A 26730-nucleotide genomic window follows, 5' to 3' on the forward strand; every position below is an offset into this window, starting at 1 on the left:
GCAGCATTCATCAGCCTCTTTTCACGGGGTATCTGTGTAGGTAATTAAATGGAAAGAAATGAAGGTTCAAAAGAACACTTAAGCTCTGTATGTGCTCTTATATTAGTTTACTGAACATTCAATATAGGCTGGTCAGCAATCTGATGTATTGAAGCCAATTCAAATAAACAGGCCTTTTCTCTAAACAAGATTTGTTTAACTGAGAGAATTGTACCTTTAGGATTATTATCACATAAATGTTATGTATCTGATGCATTTAATCACATTTCCAGGCATTATTTGCTCAAATTCAAGGATTATTAAAACGCCTACGATAGATGAATTTGAAGGCCTCTAAATTATCAACATGATTAAATCTTATCTTAAAATCGCCATTGTATTGCATTACGTTATGTTTTCATTGCAGAGCTTTGATTATAACATAATCATTTAAATATCTTACTAATACATTATTAGGAGATATAGATATTGATATGGTATGCATTTTATGTAAGCAGTCTTTTAAAATGTTATAAAAAAATATAATTTTTATTTACATTACAAGCTATCAGAATTTTTTTTTTGGCCAACAACATGCACTAAATTGCATATTTTTGTTCAGTTCGGCCCTATGAATAAAACTGATGTGTGTTTTTTGTTTTCCTCAAGTGTGAGCTCCATATTCTCACTATCATACTATATGGACCATACAAGCCTGGTGTATCAAATATGATACAAAACATAAAACACATATGCAAATTTTTTTTTTTACATATGTTTTAATTGTTGTTGTTGTTTTTTTTTTAAGGTCTTTCTAACTATTATTTCATATCATATGTCAGGCTTTACTGGGTTAATAGTGGCTTGACAAAATATAGTCTTTTTATAGTCAAGCCAGTCTTAGACTTTATAGTCAAGACAATCCTAGAGACATCATCATTACAGTTCTTATAAAGGTCTTTTTTTCTTATAAAGGTCATTTACTTCGTAAATGTCTAACCAATTATGTAGGCTACATCATTTTCTTCAAATCATTCATTTTGGATCACCATCCACCCACACACACACACACACACAGGGTTTTTTTTTTTGTGAAATGTGGGGACATTCTAGGCGTAATGGTTTTTATACCGTACAAACCGTATTTTCTAACCCCCTACTCCTAAACCTACCCATCACAGGAAACTGCACAGTTTACTTTCTGTAAAGAAAATCTCATTCTGTATGATTTATAAGCCTTTTGAAAACCTATGTCATACCCATGTCATTATACACATTTGTGTCCTGATATTTCACAAAAACATGCCCCCACACACACACACACACACACACACACACACACACACACACACACACACACACACACACACACACACACACACACACACACACACAAGTATCTCTCTAAAAGTATAGTAAAACGTTTGTAATTATAAATAAGTCTAAAATCACCGTGCATACAAACACATTTACATGTTCTCTGGCTCTTACTTGAAAAAAATAACATAAACAGACGGTGTCATTACAAAAGTCTGCTGCTAATTTATTAATCGATGGTGGAAACCTAAATGCAAGTATCCCAATTCCCCATAACAACACCACCGTATGGAATGCTGAGACAGATGAAACAGATGTATTCACCCCAGCAATAACTTTGGCCAATCACAGACTCGCGTTTTACTACGTCAATGGACTTTGACGAATCAGAACTCTCCTTGTTGCATAGACGCAACCTACCGGTGACAGGCTCTGTGCTGTAAAGTTCGGCTGACCCATCATCAGGACAGCAGGTATGAGACTGCGATGAAACTTGACCAACTTTGTGAAATATTGCCAGTAACTGATCTCACGTGGTCGTATCATATTTTAGATATATTAGCTGAGTCCGTTTATTAACCATAGCAAGTGAATCAGACGTTTTTACTTCATATTAAATTGTGCCTGTAGCGGATTAGCTTCATTGTAGCACAGTGGTGATGATATATTGTCAAAAATATGTATCAGAAGTTAAAGTTTTCCTTCGTGAAAAGCCAGACTCGACTGTATCATTCAAGATAGCGTACATAATGTGTTTATTTGTATGGTTATCCTGTTTCTAATATATATATATATCGTTTCTTTTAGACAGAAACAACAAAGTCAGTATCGCTCTGTTCAAGGCTGCGCGTGCGTTTCCCCTGTTTTCTAGCAGGGTCATAAACCGCCCCGTTCATCTCAACTCCAGTGCTAAAGTAGCATCATTGCTCAAGATGCCCCAGACAAACAAGTTCAAATGTGCTGCAGCTAGCAGCTCTGCTCAGTCTGCTGGCCCAGACCGGGGAGAACCACTCAGGGACCCCAACGCACCTCCAGGGGACAGTGGTGGAGATGACAACCCAGGGGACCCTCAAATTATTAAATCCCCCAGTGACCCCAAACAATACAGGTGAAGTTCAGACCTACAGATTTAAAACTGATATCTAGGTTCAACATCTGTCTTATTCTTAAAGTAACAAGTAAAACCTTTTAAAATATCATTTTACGATACAGTATGTTGGGACTAGACAGAAATATGAGCTTACACAAGGAAAACACAAGCTCTGGTTCCATCTCTTGAGTGTGTAACACAACACTGCATGCAAGTGCTGATGACTAAACCAGCTAAAGAATATTTTCTCTTTTCATCCAGATTCATTGAGCTGAGTAATGGACTGAGGGCGCTTCTGATCTCTGATCTGAGTGGTTTAGATGGAAAAGCTGAAGATGATGAAGATTCAGAAGAGGAGGAGGAGGAAGAGGCAGCGGGAGAAGAAGAGGAGGGAGACTCAGGGGAAGGAACGGATGAGGAATCTGAAGAGGAAGGGGACAGTCAGGATAGTGACTTTGAGGAGCTAGATGAGGACTATGAAGGGAAGAAGAAAAAAGGATCTGAAAAACAGGTTTGGTTTTTGTCTATGGATTCCAAGTTTGGTTGAACCTACATTAAAGTCATCAGAAAATGAAATTCCCCCTTTGTATGTGTGTATATATGTATGTGTATATATGTATGTGTATGTATATATATATATATATATTTATTTATTTATTTATTTATTTATTTATTTATTTATTTATTTATTTGTAACACTTTACAATTAGGTTGTATTAGTTAACATGAACTAACCATGAACAACACCTCTGTTCAGCATTAGTTAATCTTTGTTAAAGGAACACTCCACTTTTTTTGAAAATAGGCTCATTTTACAAGTCCCCTAGAGTTAAATAGTTGAGTTTTACCGTTTTTGAATCCATTCAGCTGATCTTTGTATCTGGCGGTATCACTTTTAGCATAGCTTAGCATACATCATTGATTTCTGATCAGTCCATTAGCATCTCATTCAGAAAATGACCAAAGACACTTTCAATATTTTTCCTATTTAAAACTTGACTCTTCTACAGTTACATCGTGTGCTAAGACAAACTGAAAATGAAAAGCTGCGATTTTCTACACCTATATGTCTAGGAACTACTTTCTCATTATTGCGTAATAGTCGCGGATCTTCGCGGCCGTACCATGGCTGCAGCGGCGCAATGATTCGTTGGTATTCTGTGAAGCATGGTGGTAGTATACACCTTCGACTTACTATCACAGCCCTTTACAACACACAGAACCATGGCTAATGACACAGGTAAATCCACAACACAATTTGTCAGCTTCAAGCCTGAAACTTTCTCTGCAACTACACGAACTTAGTGCCGGTCACATTGAAAGTTACCTAGCTGGGGGCTACTTTCAGGCGCTGTAATATCATTGCGCTGGTGCAGCCATGGTACGGCCGCGAAGATCCGCGACTATTACGCAGGAATGAGAAAGTAGTTCCTAGCCATATAGGTGTAGAAAATCGCAACTTTTAATTTTTCAGTTGGTCTTAGCACACGATGTAACTGTAGAAGAGTCAAGTTTTAAATTGGAAAAATATTGAAAGTGTCTTTGGTCATTTTTTGAATGAGATGCTAATGGACTGATCAGAAATCAATGATGTATGCTAAGCTATGCTAAAAGTGCTACCGCCAGTTACAAAGATCGGCTGAATGGATTCAAAAACGGTAAAACTCAACTATTTAACTCTAGGGGACTTGTAAAATGAGCCTATTTTCAAAAAAAGTGGAGTGTTCCTTTAACGTTAGTTCATAAAAATCCAGCTCTTCATGGTTTGTTCATGTTAGTTCATGGTGCATTAACTAATGTTAGCAAGATTTTAATAATGCATTAGTAAATGTTAAATTAACATTAACAAAGATAAATAAATGCTTTATAAGTGCAGTTAATTATTAGTTCATGTTAACTAATGTGTTTAACTAATGTTAACTAATGAACCTTATTGTAAAGTGTTACATTATTATTATTATTATTTTTATTTTTTTTTAACTTTGTTTATTCAAACTGTCATAACTCTGTTTAAAATGACTGATCTTAGTTTGTAGTCTTTTACTTTTTTATTTATTTAGACAAAGTAATATAAAATTCTAAATATCAGTCCTTTATCTGTTATCGACTATTGACAATTATCACTGCACACCTGCAGGTAATGGATAGGCAGAGGTGGAAAGAGTAACAAAATATTCTACTCAAGTAAAAGTACTATTACTTCAATGAAATTTTACTTAAGTAGAAGTAAAAGTACTTGTCTAAAAATGTACTCAAGTAAAAGTAAAAAGTAGTTAATTTAAAATGTACTCAAAAAGTAACTGAGTTACTTTTTTTAACAGCAGGGTGGGGGACTCTCCTGAGTAGGGTTGTAATAGAATGAGATTTTCACGATATGAAAACATCAGTTTCACAGCATCACGGTATTAATTATTTAATAAATAAACTGTATTATTAAATTATGATTATGATTATTATCACCAGTTAAAATGGCATTAAATTAATGAAAACTTTTTTGGTTGAACAAATGCTTTATTATAACAAACTTGAAACCATTTTTTTAAATTAAAATTTCAATAAAACATGTCTAATGAGCTAAATAAATTATTATGAATTAGATTAACAACTTTAAGAATAATAGAGTCCTAAGAAGTGTTTCTTTTTATGATTTAATACAAATACATTACCAAAACGGTGGTAATCAAATACTTATCCTTTCATTTTTTGGGGCGAAGCGCTGCTGTTTTACTAAATTAAACCATGGATTTAAAAATATATTCTTAAATAATGTTTAAATTATGTAATATTATTGTTGTTATTATTATTATTTTGACAAGTATTCTATTGTAGGCCTACAATAGTAATATTTCTGTCACAATTTCATCTAGTTAAACCGTTTATTTTGATGGGTTTTAGTGAGGACCTATTTCAGGGAAGATCTGTTTCAGAGTGTATTTGATAATGGCTTTCAATCAAATAAAATGATGAAAATGTTCATTAGGGGGTCTCAGATCAGCTCTGGAAATGTTCATACCGTATGTTCATGCCCAAATATGTTTTTTGAGACGTTAAACACCACGATCGCGTAGGCTACTTAAGTATGTAGGCTAGTAACTTAGACGAAACGGCGCTGCCCATTCACACAGAGACAAAAAAAAGCAGATCATATGCAGTGTTTTGAGCTTTAATATTCACAGACCATGTCGCGATTTGATTTATTGTACAGCTCTAATGTCGATGTATTCATTCATCCATCAGTTTGCGTGTTTTACGTGACATCTGCGTTATAATGTAATTCCGGGATTCCCTCTGCATCACAGAAATCATTCGGCCTTAAATTATAAACGTACCTTTATCCGCTCCTGCATTTTTTTGCTAATTTGATATCCTCCAGGACAACACCCAGCTATATTTAGTCTATATCCAAAGTATTTCCATAGGCTACTATCCAGGGGTTCACGACGGCGTTTCGCTTTCAGCTGGGTCTGACGTATGTCCATCTCCATCTTTTTTGTGATTTTTGCGTTCGTTCTCCCGCCTTCAATTCAATGCAGTCGTTTCCGGATCGCGTTTTCCCCCCCTTTGTATTATTTCTTTTTACTCAGTAACGGATGTGATTTAAAATGTAGCGAAGTACAATACTTCAAACAAAACATACTTAAGTAAAAGTAAAATTACAGATTTTTAAAACTACTTAAAAAAGTAGAAGTACGCAGAAAAACTACTCAATTACAGTAACGCGAGTAAATGTAATTCGTTACTTTCCACCTCTGTGGATAGGTGCGTAGGAAAGAAAACCAAAAAGTCAAAAGTATCAAAAATGCACTGGCAACATTACATTTTTGATACGTTTTGCAAGTATTAGTGTGCGGGATTTACTTTGACTTAACAGTTATCGACTATAACATGAAAATTGGCTTTTACAAAAAAATATCAGGTTTAGTGTGTTGAAATTATTTCAGTGCATTCAGTTTTTTTTTCTTTTCTGAAATTAGTCTGCAGCAGCACTTTGTATTGGTGTAGGGAGTTTCAGTGACCCTAATGACCTACCTGGCCTTGCACACTTCCTCGAACACAGTAAGTCACACCTGCAGCTGTTCTGACATTAATGTATTCAGTAATGCTTTATTCTCAGTGATAATGTTTCGATTGACCGTATCTCTCTTCTTATGTCTCAGTGGTGTTCATGGGCAGTGAAAAGTACCCTTCTGAAAATGGCTTTGATGCATTCCTGAAAAAGCATGGTGGCAGCGATAATGCTTCCACTGATTGTGAGAGAACCATTTTCCAATTTGACGTGCAGAGGAAACGCTTCAAAGAAGCCCTTGATAGGTGAAGTAGCTCTAAAGATGTGATCGTATCACCTTATCCTGATATCCTCCTTTTTTTGTTGGAACAAGTGCACTTGTAATATTTCACACAATCCCATTGAGTATTTTCCTAACAAAAACATTAAAATAAAAATGTATTAACCTTTGGCTGTGCATATGTAATTGTCTTTTTTCAGATGGGCTCAGTTTTTCATCTGCCCTCTTATGATCGAAGATGCCATTGATCGTGAGGTTGAGGCTGTGGACAGTGGTGAGTAAAGCTTTTATCGATTAAAATAGTCCTGATAGCTTAACTAGGCAGCTTAACAGCCCTATGTTTTTGTTTGTTTGGCCACAGAATATCAGCTTGCTAAGCCTTCAGACTCTCACCGTAAGGAAATGCTTTTTGGCAGCCTAGCAAAGCCCGACCATCCCATGAGCAAGTTCTGCTGGGGTAAGTCAAACATACGAAGCTGCTTTAGAGTTGCTCTTTGATTTGTTCTAGAGTTTCAGTTGTTTTTTTGGTGATATTTAAGGAAATGCACAGACCCTGAAGACTGAACCTAAGGAAAAGAACATCAATGTTTACAAGCGACTCCGTGAGTTCTGGAAGAGGTACTACTCTGCCCACTATATGACCTTAGCTGTGCAGTCTAAAGGTAGGTAAAGTATGCAGAACTTGACTTGGATATGGAATTTCTAATGGGAAATTATCCTAAAATTCCTTCTACTCTTACCCTCACAGAGAATCTTGACACCCTTGAGGAATGGGTTCGAGAAATCTTCAGTCAGGTGCCCAACAAGTAAGTGAAGGACTAATTAGAATTCTGAAAATGTGATAATACGAATGCATTTAAAAAGTGTTTTCAATTCCTTCCAGTGGGCAGCCAAAGCCTGATTTTTCAGACCAGCTGAGCCCCTTTGAAACACCTGCCTTCAACAAACTTTACCGAGGTATGTCAAAGAACTTGATACTCAAATAAGGTTAAACAAGCTCTGAAACTCACTATTAATATTTTGTTTGTGGATTGTTGCAGTGGTGCCTGTTAGAAAAGTACATGCCCTCACGGTCACATGGGCTCTACCCCCTCAAGAGAAGCATTACAGGTAAACAAGCCAAGGTGGTGCTCTTTGTGGCCCTTTTCAGTAAATTTTTTTTCTTAAAAAGTACAGTGATCCACATTGAAGTTCAGGTTTAGTGCTTTTACAGTGTATCTTTTGAAAAGTGTCAGTTAACTTTGAGAACATATTCATTATTTCCACATCTTCGTTATGTCCTGCCCTAACTTCCTGTTTCAATAGCATATCAAAATGGCACTCATAAAGCCATTTCACTAGGTCTTTATGTATTGATTTTGTTGGTCTGTATTGGAATGCCAATATTATTTCTCAAATAATGTGACGCTTAGCCAAAGCTCTTTATGTCGTTCCTCAGGGTAAAGCCTCTGCATTACATCGCTTGGTTGATTGGCCACGAGGGAACTGGAAGTATTCTATCCATGCTTAGGAGGAAGTAAGGCCTTTCTCTCATGGTTTGGTTTTTAATGAGTGGCAAGGTTATTCCGCTTTCTTTGTAACCTGTATACATTTAGCATAGTAGAGTGTTGTGCATAACTTATGTACTAATGCCAAAAACAATTAAACTGGATCTCTCTATCTCTCTGACTAGGTGCTGGGCTCTGGCTTTGTTTGGTGGAAACAGTGAAACTGGTTTTGATCAGAACACCACCTACTCAATTTTTAGCATCTCCATCACTCTGACCGATGAGGGCTTCCGGAACTTCTATGAGGTCTGCAAAGGGTCACCAGCTCAAACACCGCATTGTTGTACTTAGTTCATGTCAAAACATATGCACTACAGTTACAAGGGTCCGTAAGACATAATATTCTTTTCACACTTAAAGTCATTATAGAAATTCAGGGGGAAAGCTGAGAAACGAACAGCTTTGCTAGATGTGTGTAAAATTGGATTACAAAGCTTTTGAGGCACAAACACTCCCCTTTACCATCCCGAATTAAAACGGGCACGATTGCTGTAAAGTTAAGTCCCACTCATAAGGAATGCTTCCATGGTTATTTGCATATTTTTCTTCATTCAGGTTGCTCATCTGGTCTTCCAGTACTTGAAAATGCTTCAGACTCTTGGACCCCAACAAAGGTAGGCCCTTTATGTGAAGTGTGCTACACAGGGTTTTATTGAAGTAGACTCTTTACAGAACTTTGCACACACCACACTCCATAATGTAGCTTGAAAGACATTATGAAAAGCTTTGTTTTTCTTTGGCAGAATATATGAAGAAATTCAAAAGATCGAGGCCAATGAATTCCACTATCAGGAGCAGGTACGGTTAAGAATTTTACACTATTGTCAGCCCGAATTTTGTATTCCTGGCTATTTGAACCATTTTAAAAGTAGATGGTTATGAGTATTTGTGTGTAGACTCAGTACTTGCAGTGTTACTTTTACAGACTGATCCCATTGAGTACGTGGAGGACATCTGTGAAAACATGCAGCTGTTCCCAAAAGAGGACTTTTTAACCGGAGACCAGCTAATGTTTGAGTTCAAACCAGAGGTAGTTGTCCTTCACAGGCACCATTGATTTTAATTTATTACAGGTTTTGTAAAATATGGGTACATATTTGTTAGTGGTGCAACGGATCACAAAACTCAGAGTCACGGATCGGATCATTTTTCGGATCAGAATAAAAGGGGGAGAAGACTATTTTTATTTGCTTTCCATTTATTACATGAAAACTTTTGGTGTTAACATAATCTATATGGTTTATAGGTTAACAAGAAACTTTTGGTGTTAACAAAAATAAAATAAATATATAACCATCTGAATAAATCAAATTTGACTAAAAACAACCTGAGACGTGAAAATGGGCCTGAGCTTCTTCTTCTTTTTTTTTTTTAAAGAGATTATGGTGTCAACATTCTCAGGGGAGAGAGTAGACCTCTCACACTTGTCAGCATTGCAATTCTCTTTGTAGGCCTGTACACTATTTTATAGATATCATGTTTAAACGCACTACACTTAAACAACATTTTATTGAATTCATTAATTTGTATTTATATAGCCTAATACCTACTTTAGATGTATATATTACGTTGCTCATGCAAATTGCAAAACAGACAATAGACTATGTTAAAATAACAAACATTTTAAATTAACTTACGCTTTTCTTTCGTTTTTAAATCTTTTTACAAGAAATCCTGCAGGTCATAAAGAACTTTGTTTTTGTACCTCCAAGAAAGGACAGGTGCTCTCCATTATTTCTCCTTGTTTACTTAAAGGCCGTTTTCCTTGCTTTACTCGAGCAAAAAGCCGTGTGTTGACTTTAAAACCAAGTAGACGTTACATTATATGCATCTGTGGAGGAATTACTAGATTTTTGCATCGATACATGTTTGTTTTAATGCGGATGCGCTGTCACTTTAATTCAGCGTCAGCACATCAAACAATAGACTCTGTGCGGAAACGATCGCAGCACAGCTGTATGGCCACGCGCTCCTAGAGCGCACTGACTGACCGAAGCCGCGTGCAGTGAAAGCTGTAGCCTATCCGTTAAGAAGGATACGGAAAAAATACGCACCGCATACGCACGGCAAACGGAGTATCTGTGAAACGGGCGTCAGCAGGTGCCATATGCTCGATGTATGCGCCACTTTCATACGGCTTTCTCATGCCACAGTGCCTACATTCTGTTACAGTTCTTCTACTTTTCCGCTAGCCACTGCTGACTGATTAACATGCCCTATTCACGTGAACACATGTGTTTCTCTGAAACTCAGCATCGAGTTTAAAGGAACGAGATCACTTAAAAAGCAATATTGTCAGAAAAACTGTCTTTTAATTTGCGATCGCTAAACAATTCAGATTAATCCACAAGTTTAAAAAAATGCACAATAAATCCGCGGGTCACTTGCGTGCCGAACCGTGGGTCACAACTGCGATCCGTTACACCCCTAATATTTGTGCTATTTTAGCATGTCATGTGAAAGAAAACACAGAAACTCCTTTATAATGTGGGCATTTTTTCTCTTAGGTGATCTCTGCTGCACTGAAACTCCTCACACCAGAGAAGGCCAACTTGCTCCTTTTGTCCCCCGAGCATGAAGGCCAGTGTCCACTCAGGGAGAAGTGGTTTGGGACCCAATACAGTGTGGAGGGTTTGTACATGTTTTTAACTTCAACTCTCCATTTTCAGTTCAGTTTGAAAAACAACATTCAGGATCATAAGATGAAATAAACAAGTGGAAGTCGTGCCAGTTTGAAGTGGAGAGCATGCTTCAGCTTATCATCAGTGCATGAATCAGTGCAGCCACTGCAGCTGTAGATGAAGATCTGATGCCAGAATTAGGAAGCACCTCGGTTGTGTGGGAGTATTTTGCTTTTAATCATGACAACCGCAGTAAATGACAACCACAAGATTGTGGGTGGTTATTGAGAAGGGACATGCATCTCAAGTCCAAGCACAACAAGCTGTTGCTACCTGTAAGCATGGGTAGATCTAACTCTCTCTGTTCTCTCTAGAATTTTATCTGAATGATCTAGATGTCATATTGAACACAAAAGTTGTTATTAGGGATGCACCGAAATAAAAATTCTAGGATGCACTTGGCTGAAAACCGATACCATGAGTAAATAATCAATTAATCAATAAAATATATTTAATAATCTACACTCAAATAGATAAAACTGAGTTGTACAAACATTTAAATTGCACATAAGGCAGTTTCTACTCAAGTTAATACTCAAATATAAACATTAATAAACTGTAATAACTTTGTTTTAATGACTGATTTATTCAAACATACATTAAATAATGAGGATATCACTAACAGGTTAAGTAAAAAATATAATGAATATGTAATGCAGTGCGTGTAATAGCAGGGTGTCCGCGGGGTTGTAAAAGGTAGTAAATGAAATTAGCCAAAATGAAGGGCATTAAAAAGTAGTAAAAAGTAGTAAACGTCATCTGAAGAGGTATTACATTTTTGAGCCCAGTTTTTTTAGATAAATTTTCAATTTGTGTTAAGTACAGGCCTTTTTTTTTCTAAATTCGTGTGGATTTATTTATATGTTGAGAGTAGGACCTGCGCGAGCGATATCATGTGAGGTGGTGTTCATTCGCGCGCGCGCTGAAACAAACTGGGTAACGTTACCCCGCTGGCTTGCTGCCAAGCATGTACGCGAGCTCGCTTCCATTCAGTAAGTTAAGCATGGGGAAATGCAATTTTTCGGACCTCTGGCTGGAGGACGATTTAAAGACTGGCTTAGGCCAGTAGTTTGCAACAGCTGCGAGGCTTATTGCCACGTTTGCAAGAAGACAATTAATATAACCGGGGTGGGGGTGAATGGCGTCAAATCGCATATGTAATCATATAGCAGCCACCAAGCTAGAATGCGCGGACGTAGCGAGCAGCTTTCCATATCAATGTTCTGCGCTAAGGATGCATCAACGACCTCAACCTCCACTGCTTTGCCCTCAACCCCGACTGCTCTCCCGATTCAAACCACTGCCAGCAGTAACGTTAGTCCTAGCAGCATCATCAACAGGTGCGTGACAGGCGTCAGACAGCAGACGCTATGCCCTATCACCACCGCTACATTGCGAGCTGAGGTGCTGTGGTGTTTAGACCTTGCAACTAAACACCACTCTTTATATTTGAGCGATGGCATTGAAGAGCTGTTTCGATATATGCAAGTTGCTTAAAGCTGGACATACACTGTGCGATTTCAGCAAGGTTATCTACTCACTCTGTGTGAGTAGATCACATGCGATGTAAAGCCAAAGCTCACGGTTTATGTGCTCACACCATGGCTCGGATCGTCGAGCGCGACTTGTCTGCTCACTATACGAGTGAAATATGCGCGAAAAACCTATAACAGAGAGATAGCCTATCAAATGCATCAGCTATCGATATCAAGAGGATTTAGCATTTACAATTTATGTATATAAATGATTATTATTATTATTAGGGTAGGCCTACTTTTATTATTAAATTAATATTACATTTAATTTGCCCCCGTGATAATTTCATAATGCATCAAGGCATAACCGACTCTGCATAATAAAAGAATAGATAGATTAGCTTACTCCTCATTATTTAAATACATTTTGCCCAATTAAACAAGGAATTATAGGCCTATAATTAAAATGATTATCAGTCTATAATATGTCAGAACACTACAATAATGTCAGTATTATCAGAAAGTAAGAGCAGCTTTATTTCAAAAACAACTTGTTTAACACGAAATGGGCCTATACTTCTCTTCTAATTTGTTTCACAATATGGGCCACAAGAGAAATATTAAGAATATAAATTCAGACAGTTATAGGCTATACGTTATCAGCATATGTTAAAGCAGATTTATATAAATAAAGAGATCTCTCTTGTCTCTGTGAGAATATGCGCCGAAAGCTTGTCAGATTTTACTTTCACTTTCTGTAGTGAATAATTGACTAGGTTTGAGACTTCACAGACTCTCGCGCACATTGCGTTTTTGTGTGATATCCACTGACTCGCCTTCATGATTTAAAACGAAAAAGAAAAAAAAATCTATATTGCGCTGTGAAAATTGCTCTCGTTTCCCTCTGTACACTGCACGAACTATGAAGAAGATGTCTCCTTCCTCTTCTGTCTTTATTTCTATTCACATCTCTGTGGGCAGTTGATGTTAAGTTATAATGACCTCGTTACATTGTGATGCAATAAGTTATTCCATTTGGAAAGATATTTCATTTACGCTACTATAGTTGCAGCTTGAAGTCGTGCTGGTATTAAAAAATATTTTTAAGGTATTAAAAAAGGTAGTAAAAGGTATTAAATTCAACTTTAGAAGTTCTGTATATACCCTGAATAGTTATTATTTTTCTAGCTAACTAATGAGTTTATGGACATTGAATAGCTTGCTTAAGGTAAATGTACCTTTAAGTGAAGTTGTATAGCCTACAAGCTGTTTTATTGTCGTCTTTCCACGATTGAGCGATTTACATGAAACAGGATACATTTCGTTTAGTTGTAATGTATGTTTCAACATACCCTCTAATGTTCACCCATGTTTATTTCGCACTGTAACTAGTAGTAAAGAGGAGATGAGATGATCGGTTCTCAAGTGCTTGATTCGTTCTGCCGTTTGAACTGCGTTACAGCAATCTGTTACGCCGTATTAAAGAGTGTCAAAACAACATTAATTGTTTGAATTTTGTAATAAAATCGACAGAATTTTAAAGTTGAGATGTTGCTTCATATTGCAAAGCGCACAATTTTTTTTTAAGAAACCCTATTATTACCGATTAAAATCAAGAAAATTCATATTGTCAATCCTGAGCTAGTCTCAACACAGCTGACATGTTTAGCTGTTGTAACTTATCCACGTTGTGTGCACGAGATAGACGCTGAACACAGTCAAAATGTGCCATCTAACGTCTGTTCCTGTCTCTGATTTCGGCCCGAAACCGAAAATAGCCATTTCGGTAGCTTCCCTAGTTGTTATATAAGCCTACCTGTGGTTAGATGTCCATTTGTTTGATATTAATGCTGAATAATAGTTTTTACAGAATGTTGTTTAAGTAAAATATTTGCTATTTCTTACTCAAGTGCACTTTGAGGAGTTGATATGCTTGCTGAATGTTATTGTTTCCTGGTTTTAAATTAACTTAAAATAATTTAAATGTATTGTTAGTTAATCACGTTATGCAAGAAATAGCATTAAGCATTTTTCCTCTATATTGTGCAGCTCTGGAGACACAAACACTAGTTTGAACCATGTTTTTGTTTTCCTTTACAGATGTAGAGCAGCACTGGAGAGAGCTCTGGGTGGGGGATTTTGAGTTAAACCCAAGCCTTCACCTACCTGCTGAGAATAAATTCATCGGTGGGTGTCTTTGGTTGACGTCTTTTAATGTTGCTGTCAGGTACTGTATCTGTAGCCTGTTTCAAGAGCGTTTGCAATTGATCTTGTTGTTTGTTTTCACCTCCAGCCACTGATTTCGCCCTCAAAACCTCTGACTGTCCGGACACGGAGTACCCTGTCAGAATAATGAACAATGACAGAGGGTGTCTGTGGTACAAGAAGGACAACAAGTTCAAGATCCCCAAAGGTGCCATTGTGTTTGTCTCTACAGTCAATATATCATGTATCCGATGTCTAATAGCAAAACAGATTCAATGGGAAGTTCCAAAAGTCTCTTGCCGAACCTCTGTGCTCACTTACCCAGCTCACACTTTCGTTTTCTTTCTCTTCCTCCAGCATATGTGCGTTTCCACCTCATATCACCTGTGGTTCAGAAGTCTCCAAAAAAGTAAGCTGAAGATTGTGTGAAAACGCACAGTCTTTCAAGCAGAACTTGTAAATGCTGTAGCCATGGAAACCCAATCTAGCCATTAGTGTGTCTGCTTAGGTCTTCATCTCTAGTTTCTATTCTTGCTCATCCATTTACCTTTTCATCTGACCTTTTCTTTTTGCTCTCTCCTCTCTCCTCTTAGCCTGGTGCTTTTTGACCTGTTTGTGAATATCCTGGTGCATAACTTGGCAGAGCCGGCCTACGAGGCTGATGTGGCCCAGCTAGAATATAAATTGGTTGCAGGGGAGCATGGCCTGGTAATCAAGGTTAAGGGCTTCAACCACAAACTACCGGTAAGTAACGAGCACAAATCAGGTTATATACAGAAATTGGTTTTATTTATTTTTTCATCTATTGTTTACATTGCTGACATTTGTTGCAGTTGCTGTTCAACCTGATTGTGGATTATCTCGCTGATTTCTCTGCGGCTCCTGACGTATTCAGCATGTTTGCAGAGCAGCTGAAGAAAACCTACTTTAACATCCTCATCAAGCCTGAGAAACTTGGAAAGTATGTCTCACTTATGTTTGACTTTACTTCTGTTACACTTTATTTGCCCATGAAACCCCACCCGCAAGTAGTGACATCATACACCAACATTCTTAGCAATTTTTTGTTTGTTTTTATAGGGTTCTTTCATTTAGAAAATGTAAATCTGGTGGGAAAATGTCATGATAATGCGAGTCTATGGCGTGTTTTCTGGCCGATAATTATGCGAATCAACATTTGAGCATGTAACACGTTTGTGATTGTGATTTTTCTCTAAATACATTTATGCCGCCTGTAAAAGTCTTATCGGTCATAAGTGTGGGTTGTTAAGATCTATTAATGTTTTTTAAAAGTTTCTTATGTTCACCAAGGCTGCATTTATTTGATCAAAAATAAGAGAAAAAACTTTATTATTGTGAAATATTATTACAATTTAAAAGAGTAGTTTTCTCTTGTAATATACTTTAAAATCTAATTTATTTCGGTTATGCAAAACTTTAAAAAAAGAAAAAAATCAGCAGCAATGATCCTTCAGAAATCACCCTAACATGCTTATTTGGTGCTCAAGTAACATTTCCATTCTAATATTATCAAAAAAAGTCATTTTGAAATTTGTGTTTGTGTGTTGATGAATAGAAAGTTCAAAAGAACATGCATTTGAAATGTAATCTTTTTAAACATGATAAATGTTGTTGTTATTATAATTTTGAATTCTTGCTGAAGTATGTAGTGTCAAAACAGCGGTAGAATAGGTCAAATTAAGCATAATATAAATTAGTATATAATACCTTGGTGGGTCCCTCCACAACCTCATCAGTCCCGAGTCAATATTGATCTATCTGTCTGTCTGTCTGTCTGTCTGTCTGTCTGTCTGTCTGTCTGTCTATCTGTCTATCTGTCTATCTGTCTATCTATCTATCTATCTATCTATCTATCTATCTATCTATCTATCTATCTATCTATCTATCTAATCTGTTTGATGCAGAAAAGAAATGCATGGTCTTCCTCTCATAGCTCTCTGTCCTTATGTGTCTCCTCAGAGACGTGAGGCTTCTGATTCTAGAGCACTCTCGCTGGTCAACCATTCAGAAGTACCAGGCTGTGCTGGATGGGCTACGTGTGGATGAGCTCATGGAGTTTGTGAGCAGCTTCAAGTCTGAGCTATATGCTGAAGGACTAGTGCAGGGAAACTTTACTAGCGCTGTGAGTATTCACACTTTTTATACACACACATTCCATGTGATTGTTTTTCAAGGGACATTCATGGTTCAAAACATCCCATGAATGCTGCTGTTAGAGCTTAACTTGTATTCATAAATTGTACACATAAAATATTATAAAATTTTATAAAATACTTATATAATTAAAAACTACATCAAACTACAGTTGATCTATTAAGAAACATAATGAATTTGTAATTTTTCATTTCTCATTACCTGTAGGAATCCATGGGGTTTTTGCAGTATGTTACAGAGTAAGCACTTGTATTTTTATTTCTACCAGTTCTTTTGTATAGCAGTACCACAGTGTTTTAAAAAATACAATCAAAAATAGCATTGCATATTTTTTTTTACTTTCAGGAAATTGCAGTTCAAGAAGTTGTCATTAGAGGTCCCTGTTCTCTTTAGAGTGGTAGAGCTCCCTCAGAAGCACCATCTCTGCAAAGTCAAGTCTCTCAACAAGGGAGATGCGAACTCTGAGGTCACTGTGTATTACCAGGTAATACTTGTCTGTATTATGCTGATCTAAACCAACAGCAGTGCATATTTACTTTTTGTATATTGTATTGCTATAATAGCAGTGATTGTCCCTAATTTCTACATCCTGTCTTTTGGTAGTCTGGCCTTAAGAACCTACGTGAGCACACTTTGATGGAGCTACTAGTGGTGAGTACAACTCCGTTTTGGTAGCTGACTTCATAACGAAGGGTATCACTTACAGCAGGGTTATTCAAATCTTGCCCTGGAGGGCCAATGCGCTGCAGAGTTTAGCTCCAACCCTAATCAAACACAAGTGAACATGCTTATCAATGTCTTCAGGTTCATTAGAAAATCACAGGTAGGTGAGTTTGATCAGGGTTAGAGCTAAACTCTGCATCGCATTGGCCCTCGAGGGCAAGATTTGAATAACCCTGACTTACAGTATACATTACTGCAACTTTATATATGTTTGAGAAGTATAAGAACAGCCACCCCAGGGTTTTTTAAGCAATAAAGTCAATCTCTCCGGCCAGTTTCAAAAGAGGTTCTCAGTTATTGCTCTCTAGGGCGCTGAGCACACACATCTGCATGGCCATAAGCTCAACTCATCCACTTTACTTTATACTGAAGACTGACTTTGGAGACTGTCCAGTTCTCTGTCTTTCTCAGCAGTTACTTTAAAACACTCTGACAGCTTGAGCTGGCTCTCATTGTAAAGTGTAATGTTCTGTTCTAAAGGTCCAACGATTTATTTATTTTTGCCGATTAATCGCTGCTGATAACAGCTTTTGGAACTATCAGATATTGGCTAAAACAAATGTTAATAACCAGTATCTTTTTTTTTATGGTGTGCAATCCCTGACATCTTATTTTTTGGGGGGATTAGGTGTCACTTTATTTGGTAACACTTTATTTTACAGTGTCATTGTTACATATGTTACATGTAGTTACTATAGTAATAACTGTATATTATGCAACTAACCCTAAACCCTATTCCTTACCCTATAGTAAGTACATGTAGTTACTTAATATTACGCTGTACTTAAATGTATAATTACAGTATTACAATAAACAGTAAGTGTAACCCTTTATTTTAAGGTGACAGTTACATTGTACTTACTCAAATAAGTACTTGGTAATGTTAATTAAAGGTTTAGTTCACCCAAAAATGAAAATAATGTCATTTATTACTCACCCTCATGCCGTTCCACACCCGTAAGACCTTCATTCATCTTCAGAACACAAATTTAAGATATTTTTGTTGAAATCCGATGGCTTAGTGAGGCCTGCATAACCAGCAATGACATTTCCTCTCTAAAGATCCATTCATTTACTGGAAACATATTTAAATCAGTTCGTGTGAGTACAGTGGTTCAATATTAATATTATAAAGCGACGAGAATATTTTAGTTGCGCCAAAAAAACATAATAACGACTTATATAGTGATGGCCGATTTCAAAACACTGCTTCATGAAGCTTCGGCGCGTTATGAATCAGCGAGTCGAATCATGATTTGGATCGCATGTCAAACTGCCGAAATCATGTGACTTTGGTGCTCTGAGCCGCTGTTTTGATAAACTGATTCATAACGCTCCGAAGCTTCATGAAGTAGTGTTTTGAATTGGCCGTCTCTATACAAGTCGTTATTTAGTTTTTTGGCGCACCAAAAATATTCTCGTCGCTTTATAATATTAATATTGAACCACTGTACTCACATGAACTGATTTAAATATGTTTTAAGTACATTGATGGATCTTGAGAGAGGAAATGTCATTGCTGGCAATGCAGGCCTCGCCATCCGATTTCAACAAAAATATCTTAATTTGTGTTCCGAAGATGAACGGAGGTCTTACGGGTGTGGAACGGCATGAGGGGGAGTAATAAATTACAGAATTTTCATTTTTGGGTGAACTAACCCTTTAACTACATGCACTTACTATATAGTTATGGTTAGGGGTTGGTTTAGGGTTAGTTACTTGTAATTATGTATTATTTACTGTTATTACTATAGTAAGTACATGAAGTAACATGTAAGTACTTTACCTTAAAATGAGTGTTATCTGGGATTATTGTTTGCATATTAAAGTAAAGCCTCACTAAAGAAAAACTAAGAAATTAATATTGTTTTTTCCACATTGAATATATCAGTATTAAAAGCCATTGTCTAATTAATCAGAAATTCTTACCCCTCCAATATAAGGCGACTTCTGTACTATTCTACTGTTTTGGCTGCAGACTAAAGCATGTTTGAACACGGGCAGCATTACATTAACTGTGTTTTTATCAACTCATGTCTTATCATTGTGACTGCTGTGTTGTAGATGCACATGGAGGAGCCATGCTTTGACTTCCTTCGAACCAAAGAGACGCTAGGGTAAGTCTGTGGTGCAGGGAACGACGTTGAGACATTTATCTTACTCCAGTTGCTGGTTTTAATTAGTTGTACTCCATCTGTTTTCACAGATATCACGTCTACCCAACCTGTAGAAACACATCAGGTGTCCTTGGATTCTCGGTCACAGTGGAGACTCAGGCCACGAAGTTCAAGTGAGCCCTCGCTGTACTTTTTGGTTGCAGTTCTCACTGCTTCATCAGAATTATCTGATTTATGCACTGCAGCTGCTGCCTCTTGACTTCAGAATCATAATTAACCTTTATCTCCACCTCTATCTCGACTAAATTGCAGTGTTTCTTTACACTGATTGGCTCTCTTTATTGTTTCTGAAGTGAAATGCACTGAATGTTAAAAGTACATCCACGTATTAAATCATGCATAATTGTATTGCTTCATAAAAGTCTATATTGCAAAAGTTTGTTAATATATATCAGGGATACAACTGGGAACATCAGAATAATTCTTAAATTATGGAAATTTCTGTAGTTGATATTTTGTAATAATTATTTTAGTTCTAGAGCATTTCTTTATCTAGGAATAATATTGAGTTCCCTATCAAATTATTTAAAAATAACCTCTATCTAGTCTTCACAAACAACTGGAAAAGTTGTGAGAAAAATCATCTTATTAATTAATCAAACATTTTCATTTAAAATAAATGCTGTTCTTTCTTTGAACAATATATTCTCGGAAATATTAAGCAGCACGATTGTTTTCAACATTGATAATAACAAGAAATGTTACTTGAGCACCAAATCATTATCTCAGAATGATTTCTGAAGGATCATGTAACACTGAAGAATAGAGTAATGGCTGCTGTAAATTGAGCTTTGCCATCACAGAAATAAATTAAATTTTAAAATGTATTAACATATAAAAGTTATATAAAATACTTTTTTTTCACAATATTACAGTTTTTATTGTATTTTTGGTCAAATAATTGCAGCCTTGGTGAGCATAGGAGACCTGCTTGTGGTGAAACTGACAAAAACTTTTTATTTTATTCTGTGCTCCAGCACTGAGCTGGTGGAGACAAAGATTGAGGAGTTTCTGGTGAGCTTTGGAGAGAAGATGAACAGCTTGAGCGATGAGGCTTTTAAGACACAGGTGACTGCTCTCGTCAAGCTGAAGGGTTGCGAAGACACCCATCTCGGCGAGGAGGTGGACAGGAACTGGACAGAGGTGGTCACGCAGCAATACGTCTTCGACAGACTCAGCCGAGAGGTGAGGAGCCCTGTTGCACATGAGCAAAGTCTGACAGCTCAGCAATGTGTTAATGATGAATTGTGGGAATATACTTGGACATTGTCATATTTTATTTCTTGTACAACAGATTGATGCGCTGAAACTCATGACCAAGGCTGAACTAGTGAACTGGTTCATGGAACACCGCGGTGGAGGCAACAGGAAGCTCAGTGTGCATGTAAGTTTACCCGCATATCGCTTGCTTGAGATTCATCTATTCAGCGAATCTACGTTCGCAAAGTTAATACACCAGGATCCAGGTGTTTCAGTTTCCTTGTCCAACCCCTATATGTATCAGGGACGTTTCTTCCGAGGGGGCAAGGGAGGCATTGCCTCCAAAAATTGGATGAGGAAAATAATCCATAATACAAAAATATTACAAATGTGAAATTAAAAGGTGTATAAATCACTCATATTTCTAAAGTAACACTGTCCAACAGTGACACCAGTGTTAAAGTTCCAGCAGAAGTCCACGTCTCTCTTGCCTCCCCTGAGCCCGTTGAGTTTTAAAGGTGTCATGAACTGGCTTTTTAAATTTTTTTATACTGTTGTCTGAGGTCAACTTAAGACATTTGTGTGGTTTTTACATTCAAAAACATAATGAATAAGTAATAGGCTATTTTCTACCCTGGATTTGAGGCTCTCTCCTGCACGCTCAGATTTTATGGTCGTGCCACACTGAAGACTTGGAAGTAAATGCCCATGGCTAGGATTGGATAAGATTTTCATATTTAATGAGCTTTGGCTCCCCGCGAGTACACCGTGAGGGATTGTTTTGAAAGCCTGTGGGAAACGGCAACCGGAATAATTCGTCCCACAGGGCTCGCAAAATGTCTTTATCAAACAAACACAATGATTTATCTCTCATCCACCTGCGATTGATTGGAATGTTTTGAATATTTTTTTTATTACTTGGCCGGCCCGATCGGTGGATATAATCGCGAACCGTGCATCACACACACACACACACACACACACACACACACACACACACACACACGTGCACGCCAAGTACGTTGCAGACAGCATGATCAAAACTTCCGTGATTGTATTTTTCCTTCAAATATCAAGTCAAGAACCACAAATAAATGATTCTCCAGCCTGTGACAGCGTGCTTAGGTATGTTAAGTGACAAGTACACATAATCAATAGATATCGAACGATCTGTAGCAATGCAATGCTATCACATATAAAAAACATGTTTTACTCACAGAAGTGTGTTTCTTCATTCATTCATGTAATCTCATCCTGTCTGCAAATCCAGTCTCTTGTTTACAAACAAATCCGTGATCAGAAATGAAGGAACAAACGCGCAAAGTCTTCCCCACGTAAGCTGGATATTCGTTCATCCATGCATTCATAATATTGGAATCCAAATGAAGCTTATGCGGTATGTTTAGAAATTCGATGCGGTTTAGCTCTATGTAGGCCTGTGTTATGTTAGTGGCACGAGTCAGTGGGCGGGGCTACAGAATCAGGCGTTGTTCTTCTTCTTTTGAAGCAGTGCTTCACTACACTCAGACATCATAGCTGGGAACATTCTGAGATCGATCGTTTGCTGGGCCTGGTGTCAAATAAAAGCTTTTCTTTGACTAACAAGGAATTTTTCAGCACTGAAACTTACAGGATATTCTTATATTACCATGACCTTTAATATATAAAAAGCTCAAGGGAAAGTTGATTTCTCAATTCATGACCCCTAAAGCATGACCCCCTGAAGCATGCGGTTGGTTTGTTGGGGGGTAATTGTGAATGAAAGGTGGAAAGTCACATGAGAGAAGGCAATACATCCATTCCGCTGCTATGAATTGTTAGGATTGGTTAAAATTGAAAATTGGTTGTGCGATTAAATCCCGCCTCGTTTTCGTGCGTCTGAATGAATCAGTCTAAATGAATAAAATGGTGTTAATGGGAAGACTAATTAAAAAGTAAGTAAACAATTCACCCTCTTAGATATCATTGCTTTGTCACATCAAAATCAAACTTGAATTGACCTGAAAATATGACTGTGTGGGGTTTTAGTGAGCAATCAGCTTGGTGAAATTAAAGATGCATTTTCGTGTCCGTGACCAGTGTTTACCGAGCTTGATGACTGATGATCCAAAAATAAATTGAGCAGCTGAGCATCAGTTCACAAATAAAATGTTTAAAGGGGTGGTTGCATGCGATTTCACTTATTTAACTTTAGTTAGTGTGTAATGTTGCTGCTTGAGCATAAACAGTATCTGCAAAGTTACAGCGCTGAAAGTTCAATGCAAACGGAGATATTGTCTTTTAAAGTTATGGCAGTTTATTGCCTACAAAACGGCCGGTTTGGACTACAACAAGCTTCTTCCCGGGTTGGCGACATCATAAACCCTTGCTATTAACATAAGCACTGCCCCCGCGAACAGGCAACAAAGTGGGCGAGGCCACGTCGCAGTCATTACAAAAAAGAGAGAGCTCTTGCAGAACTACAAACTACATTTGACCATCTAACCAATCTAAGACCATTGTGTTTTTCGGAGGGATGGGCTTCATAAAAGCAGGAAGCAAACGAGCCGTTCAAAGGACAGTGGAGACAGCGGTGTGGAATAAAGGTAAAATATAAGAAAAATACGGCGTTTTTAAAAAAAAAGAAGTATTAAGACATGTTATACTGCGCCCCATAAACACGGAACCACCCCTTTAAATTATTACCCCCTTTAGTTATTCTTTTGGAATAATTGTAAAAATGCTTAACACCAACTTGATAAGATTTATACTTTTACTTTTTATAAATAGAACATTTAATAACAATGTTAATGTAAAATACAAAATAGGTTTGTATTTAGTTTTTTTTATTTTTATGTTATGTTTATTTAAAGCTGCAGTCCGTAGTTTTTCCTCTTTGTCGCCATCTCTGTTCGAAATCTGCAATTGCAGTTATTCGCGGAATTATCAACTTTACGTGATTTGTGCCTCGGCACGGCACAGCGCGGAGGAATCCAATGTTTTGAGGAGAATGTGTGGCTGTTAGTCACCGTGCGGTGTGGATACTACTGTCATTCAGAATCACAGATTATACTGTTTGAAAGTATGACCAACATAAGAATTTTCACCGGAAAATGTCATCTGAAAAAGTAAGTAGATAACCTCCACTTTTGTTCTGTCCAACTAAGAGGAAAAAAGCATTGCAGTAGGCTAAATCGCGATGATTAAATCATATCTTATGCATCTTATGCATATGCTTATCATATCACGTCAAACCATGCAAATTATACTTTGTTTATAAATTGTTAATGTTAACAACATCAGCATAGCGTGACTACATTTAATGTGTATTAGGGCCAGCTGTAGTTTAGTTTCCATTTCTGTGCAGTCTAATTTATAACTGTCATATACCAACAAATGAATGTGGAGAAGAGGTGTATTGCTCCCTCTCATAGCTAGCGCAAAATAATTGATATTTACCATAATGCACGTAGCAAAACGAGAAAGGCACAACAAAGAAAACTCCGTAACTGTATGAATTAAGCGAACAAGTGTGCTTCTATTACATAATTGAACCATTTAAATGTCTTGTCCAGCAGAAAAAAAACAGTCTCTGCGTCCGTTTTGAACCCCTTTAAAAAACGGAGTTCAAGCCACATTTCAAAAGCCCTTTTTATCCTTGTTTTACTATAGTCTTACTGAAGGATAATTGGTTTCTTTGCAGGTTGTTGGTTTTGGAGTAGAAGAAAACGACCCTCCTAGTAAGGGACATCCGGCCACTGGAGAGGAGGAGGAGGAGAAGGAGGAGGATGGCAGTAAGATGTCATTGTATGGGGAGGTTTCCAAACTCATCTTCCTTCCTGCTTCCACTTTACTTGCCTCAGCCACTACCATCACAGACATCAAGGCCTTTACTTCCACCCTCAATCTCTACCCTTACCACAAGATTCTCAAATAAACAAAAGCATGGACTCACTCTGCCAGTTGGCCAGCAGGCACGCACCCCCTAACTTCATCTTCCGTTCTCTCCTCCTGTCTACTCTATCATACTTGAGCAAGGATGAGCATGGAATGGAGGTCTCCCCATGCCACTCATATGAGCTTCAGCCATGTGTGCATTCATATAATGAGCCCTGCTGTTAAAATGACGTGGATGTGAATGTTGTGTGTGTGTTTGTGTGTGTGGGCACGAATGGGGCTCAGTTTGGGGGTCCTGCTGATAGATGCAGATCACAAGGTCTCATTATATCCCTCCCTGGCTGTAGTGGACCTTTTAAAGCATAAACATGACTCAGAATTGTGTGTATTTTATCAATAGGTCTGCAGTGTTAAGTTTGTACTAATAAATTTATAATGTAATGACACTGTGCTGAAAAGTATGAAATATATTTGAATGAGGTGCGGTAAGACAGATTGCTGGACTGCTTTTTATTTTATGTAGCCAGCCTGATACTTAGGATGTGTAATGATGCTTTAGAGGCGGCCATTTGAGCATGCAAGACCAAAATGATGATGCTTCTCTTACTGTTATAGCATCATTCTGCATTTGGCACAACTTCAATCTGCAAGCGGAGGGATGGCTAATATAACTGCTTGAATTCAGAGTGTGCAAATATATTTATTAAAAGCACCGTAAAACTACTAATGGCCTGTCTGCATTTGAATATCTTCATCTCCATTATGAATCACCATTTTATTATTAAAAAAAAACTTAAATATGGAATCAGAATTTACTATGTACTTTCAGTTGCACTTTATTTTACAGTATGTGCACTTTACGTGTACTTACCTAAGAAAGTACTGGTAATACAATGGTAACTACATGGGTTAAGGTTAGGTTTAGGGGTAGGTTCAGTGTTAGTACCTAGTTATTAATAGTAAGTACATAGTATGTGTATGGGAACAGGACTGTAAAATAAAGTGCTGCCATACTTTTCTTAATACACGATTCTAGTATTATTGTACGTGGTTAATCGGTGCACGTTATCCTTGACAGAATATCTGTTTTAAATCTTGTATCAAAATATCATTTTATCCCGCAATCAAATTTCCAAGCTATGCAACAAAAACCCTGGATTTCAGCTAAATCGCTGCTCTTTGCAGATCCTGATGCTCGCTAAAGGGATGGTTAATTCAAAAATGAAAATTATCCCATAATTTACTCAACCTCAAGCCATCCTTGGTGTATATGACGTTATATAAAAGTCATCTTTAGTCATCAAAATGACATTTTTAAAATGTAATTTTGACTATATTTTGACTTGACATTGTACTATACATAACATGCATAAATCACCTGATATATTGCTAAATGTACATGATTTTTCATATCAACAGAAAAATATACCAGGATAACCTGGCTTCTCTTGAGACTCCCCTTCTTCAGAGCTGTTACAGTTAAAGCCCGCGCGTTGACGTGATTACGAGGTAGTTTGTGACGTCAGAAACACCTGCAAGTTCAAAATGTGTTTCTTTTTCTTTTTTTTCCATTGTAGTTTTAAGGAGAAAATACTCAGCAATGGTGTTGACTTATCAATTTGCACATGGTTTAAAAACACCACATGGACATTTAAAAATTAAAAACTTGATTTTAACTTTAAATAATATCCTCTTCCCAACTTTGTAATAACATTGAATAGTGCCCAAGTTTTTTTTCATCCATCCATCAGTAAAGTAATCCATAGGACTCCAGTCTGTTAATAAATGCCTTCTGAAGCAAAACGATGGGTTTTTGTAAGGGGCAGAGGTCACCCTTCTGCCGGAGCTCGATGCATGTTCCGACCATTGCCAACAGCCAGTAATTATAGTTCATAAAGTTTTAAATATGGATTTCTGCATTTTCTTTTCTTTTTGGTCAACTTTTTTCTGCTCATATGACTTATGACATACAGTTGCAATAAAAAGTATGTGAACCGCT

At 37.2% G+C, this 26730-nt stretch overlaps 1 protein-coding gene across 3 annotated transcripts; it reads left to right on the plus strand.

Annotated features, from left to right (window-relative positions):
* The first annotated feature begins 1714 nt into the window (after nt 1–1714).
* nrd1a (nardilysin a (N-arginine dibasic convertase)) lies at nt 1715–26730 on the plus strand. 3 transcript variants are annotated; one of them, XM_079820035.1, is made up of 31 exons: nt 1715–1769; nt 2104–2404; nt 2648–2897; nt 6361–6442; nt 6544–6697; nt 6873–6946; nt 7034–7129; nt 7212–7334; nt 7421–7478; nt 7556–7629; nt 7713–7782; nt 8111–8188; nt 8345–8465; nt 8775–8833; nt 8963–9017; nt 9145–9249; nt 10727–10850; nt 14476–14562; nt 14669–14788; nt 14938–14989; nt 15174–15324; nt 15414–15541; nt 16561–16723; nt 16963–16994; nt 17101–17239; nt 17359–17406; nt 19543–19595; nt 19685–19768; nt 20633–20840; nt 20950–21039; nt 24538–26730. In XM_079820035.1, exons 2-31 carry the CDS (start codon nt 2229–2231, stop codon nt 24769–24771), a joined length of 3288 nt encoding a protein of 1095 aa, XP_079676161.1. In that variant the 5' UTR covers nt 1715–1769; nt 2104–2228; the 3' UTR covers nt 24772–26730. The 3 variants fall into 3 exon arrangements, with proteins under 3 accessions (XP_079676161.1, XP_079676162.1, XP_079676163.1); XM_079820036.1 differs by having other exon boundaries at nt 2168–2404; XM_079820037.1 differs by having other exon boundaries at nt 2171–2404.

This window comes from Gobio gobio (genome assembly GCF_949357685.1).
Source record: "Gobio gobio genome assembly, chromosome: 6".
NCBI lineage: Eukaryota > Metazoa > Chordata > Actinopteri > Cypriniformes > Gobionidae > Gobio > Gobio gobio.

Coding starts and splice junctions, on each gene's coding strand:
- nrd1a (XM_079820035.1), top strand. CDS start 2,229: ATGCCCCAGACAAACAAGTTCAAATGTGCTGCAGCTAGCAGCTCTGCT. Junction 7,479..7,555: donor TTCAGTCAGGTGCCCAACAA/GTAAGTGAAGGA, acceptor AATTCCTTCCAG/TGGGCAGCCAAAGCCTGATT. Junction 15,325..15,413: donor GCTTCAACCACAAACTACCG/GTAAGTAACGAG, acceptor CATTTGTTGCAG/TTGCTGTTCAACCTGATTGT.